At 60.0% G+C, this 3541-nt stretch overlaps 1 protein-coding gene across 1 annotated transcript; it reads left to right on the forward strand.

Annotated features, from left to right (window-relative positions):
- Window positions 1–243: 243 nt before the first annotated feature.
- LOC113211151 (ionotropic receptor 21a) lies at window positions 244–3535 on the forward strand. The gene is made up of 7 exons (XM_052273424.1): window positions 244–806; window positions 886–1026; window positions 1125–1528; window positions 1905–2092; window positions 2209–2437; window positions 2518–2731; window positions 2807–3535. The coding sequence occupies exons 1-7, from the start codon at window positions 536–538 to the stop codon at window positions 3391–3393; spliced, it is 2034 nt and encodes a 677-aa protein (XP_052129384.1). The 5' UTR covers window positions 244–535; the 3' UTR covers window positions 3394–3535.
- The last annotated feature ends 6 nt before the right edge of the window (window positions 3536–3541 follow it).

Below are 3541 nucleotides of genomic sequence, written 5' to 3' on the forward strand. Positions count from 1 at the left end.
ATTTTTGAAGAAAATTGGCGTTGGACATTTTCAGTAACGACAGCAATGTTGGCTGGCTACGCCGCTGCGCCTTTCTCCGCGCCGCGCTACGACGCGCCAGTTCAGACGACTGAAAAAGTATTAACTCTACCCATCCCCCTGCGTAAATACCGCGGCAGAAGTGACGTGTACTGAACTGAAGTGAACTGACCGGAGCTGACGGGAGCTATTGTGGGACCAGCTTTTCTGGACAATGCCTTACACTGCATACATAAAAGCAAGTGTGGGTTGCCTGATTGCCTTTGGGCGCTGGACCTGGAAGAACCAGCGCTTCTGGTGGTATTCTTCCCTGTGGCCGGCTGCCGGAAGGCTGCTGCACTGACTGCTGTTGTTGGGGGCCGGGCGCGTGTGTTCCAGGAGAGGCGCGGCGGTCAGCGTGGTCAACAACGTGGTGCTCGGGACCTCGGAGCTGGGCGCGGGCGGCATCTACGTCACCCACGCGCGCAGCCAGAAGACCGACTTCGGCTTCTACCACACGCAGGACTGCGCGGCGTTCATGGCGCTCGCCTCCGTCGCGCTGCCCCGCTACCGCGCCATCATGGGCCCCTTCCAGCTGAGCGTCTGGATCGCGCTCACCCTCACCTACATGTTCGCCATCCTGCCGCTCGTCTACTCGCACTCGTTCACGCTCCGCGTTCTCATCAGGAGCCCCGGCCAGATCGAGAACATGTTCTGGTACGTGTTCGGCACCTTCACCAACGCCTTCTCCTTCAAGGGGCGCGACTCCTGGACCCGGTCGTCGCGAACCTCTACCCGCATGATAATCGGTAAAATCTGTCAATATTTCCCCCACGTTTGTTTTAAACTTTACTTAAACGATGATAAAAATTGTAACTCTGATCCAAGGTTGGTACTGGGTTTTCTCTATCATCGTGACTGCCTGCTACACGGGTTGCATCATCTCCTTCATCGCCTTCCCAGCCTTCCCCACCGTCGTCGACTACATCTGGCAGCTGTGGGAGGGAAACTACCAGATCGGCACTCTGCGTAAGCGAAACACTGGCCGTTAGGGCCCATGGGCCCGATGCCCGATCAGCTAGGGGTGCGACTGATCCTGCTGCTGTTGCCTTTCTGCCCCCCGCCAGGCACGGACGGCTGGCTCACGTGGTTCCGCAACTCGTCCGACCCGATGGTTGACCGGCTGCTGGAGGACATGGACACGGTGCCCGACGTGTGGGCGGGCATCGTCAACATCACGCGCGCCTACTTCTGGAAGCCGTACGCCTTCCTGGGCTCGCGCCTCTACCTGGAGCACGTGGTCCGCACCAACTACACGGCCGAGAACAAGCGCTCGCTGATGCACATCAGCAGCGAGTGCGTGGCGCCCTTCTGGGTGGCGCTCATCTTCCCCAAGGCGGCCACGTACTCGGAGCGCTTCAGCCAGGTGCTCATGCGCGCCATGCAGGCCGGCATCACGGAGAAGCTGCGGCGCGACGTAGCCTGGGACGTGATGCGCTTGCAGGCCAAGAACGGGCGCACGCTGCTGCAGGTGTGGGTCCGAGGAGTCGTTGTCAAGGCGAAATAGGCTCCAAAAAATCGTACACCCGAAGTCGAAGTTCATGAACTTCGGCCGGAGTTCAGCCGAAGTTATCACTGAAGTTCGCTTTGTAAAATTCGATCGAAGTCCACTGAAATTAACCGAAGTACAAAATCAAACGTCAAATAAAATGCCAAAGTTCCCCGAAGTTCAAAATAAATGTCGAAGTTCCCCGAAGTTCAAAATAAATCGTAAAAGTTCACCGAAGTTCACCGAAGTTCAAGAAAACGTACACCGAAGTTCAAGCCTATCTCCCCTTGGTCGTTGTAGCCCGCGCGGGCACGCTGTCGCAGCAGGCTCTCGCTCACCTCACCCGTCTCTGCCGCAGGCGAGCAGGGGCTCGGCGCTCAAGCTCAAGTCCTCGGACGAGCGCATGCTCACCCTGGACGACACGCAGGGCATGTTCCTGCTGCTGGGCGCCGGCTTCGCCTTCGCCGCCCTGGCCCTGTTCGTGGAGAACATGACGGGGCGCGTCGCCTGTTGCAGGAAGTACTGCCAGCCCGGGCCGAGGAGGAGGTGCGTACAAGTTCAAGTTCAAGAAAGGGTTAGGACGTTCGGAAGTTCACATCAGCACTGGGGAAACACCGAGAAGCAGCTGAAGGCCGCAGATGAAAGTTCCGTTGTTGCCGCAGGTCCAGCGTTGGCAGCATTCCCCCCGAGCTGCTAGAGCACTACCTGCCAGGAGGCAGTGTGGAGCCCAGCAGGGCCGGCACCAGCTCAACGAGGCACGGGACCCATCACGATAACGACCCAGGGGCCGACCACGAGGGCGTTCGTAAGAGGCGACCCAGCACGGCTGCCCAGTCGGCCTCGGCCATCTCTCTGGACCAGGCCTGCTGGACCGAGGGAGTGGCGGAGGTGGTGGGTACCGGCCTTTTCGCCACACCGACTTCAATTTTTAATTTCAACAATCAGAAATTGTCCCGTCTCTTTTGTTGTAGGACGTACACGCAACTGACGAGATCCGCCGAGGTCTTGCGCAAGTCGTGTTTTCCAAGGTGGTGTCGGCGGTGTCCGCGGCCGCCGCCTTTCGCAGAGGGTCCGTCGACAGGCTGCGGGAGGCCTGGACGGACCGTGGTCACCTGGACGATGGCGAAGGCGAACAGCACCAGCACCTCCGCGTTCTGGAGGACCACGTCTTGCACCTCAGCAATGGTGAGGCCTGGCTCGCGCCACGTGGTGAAGTGATGAACCGCTGAACAGCTGAACGTTAACGATACTCGTTCACAGCTTGGAGCGACCGCAGCCTGGCCTCGGCAGCCTCGGACGACGCGCACCTCCGGGTCCTCGCCGAGGGTGGCAGCCGCCGCGGGTCTCGCAGCTCGCGCGGCTCCCTGTACCCCACGCTGCCGACGACAGCCGAGCAGGACCCGGACGACGAGCAGGCCACGGCCATCCCGGACCCGGAGCAGGTCGACGAGTGCCAGCCGACGCGCTCCGGCCGCAGCTCGCTGTTCGGCAGCCCTATCCACCCGATGGATGACGATGACGAAGCCGTCGTTGAGGACGACACTTGCACGTACGTCCTGCTGCACTCGTCCTCGGAGGACATTGCTCGCCGACCGCCGACGCCTTACTCGCGGCCCGTGCCCGTGGGCCGCCCGGTTGCCTCTAAGCTGGGTCACCATCGCCGGTCGTCCATGGTAGTGTCGCACTGGCCGCCGCCAAACGCAGAGGACGACGGTGAACACGGGAGCGTCGGCTCCCCACAGCGACCGCCCACGGCGTCCTTCCCGGATACGCCGGAGGGTTCGCCCCGTCACGAAAGGGGAGACGAGCGGACGTCACAGTCTTCACCAACGCCGTCATCAACCTGACGGATGATGGGAAGTCGACGTCGACACCCAGTGAAAGCAAGAGCACCTTGTAGATGTTACTATTATTGTTGTTGTTGCTGCTGCTGTTGCTGTTGTTTCTACTCCATATAGCAATGTAATAAATCTAACAAAAATAATATTAAAAAAA

Source organism: Frankliniella occidentalis, unplaced genomic scaffold (assembly GCF_000697945.3).
Source record: "Frankliniella occidentalis isolate FOCC.00 unplaced genomic scaffold, Focc_3.1 Scaffold270, whole genome shotgun sequence".
Lineage (NCBI taxonomy): Eukaryota > Metazoa > Arthropoda > Insecta > Thysanoptera > Thripidae > Frankliniella > Frankliniella occidentalis.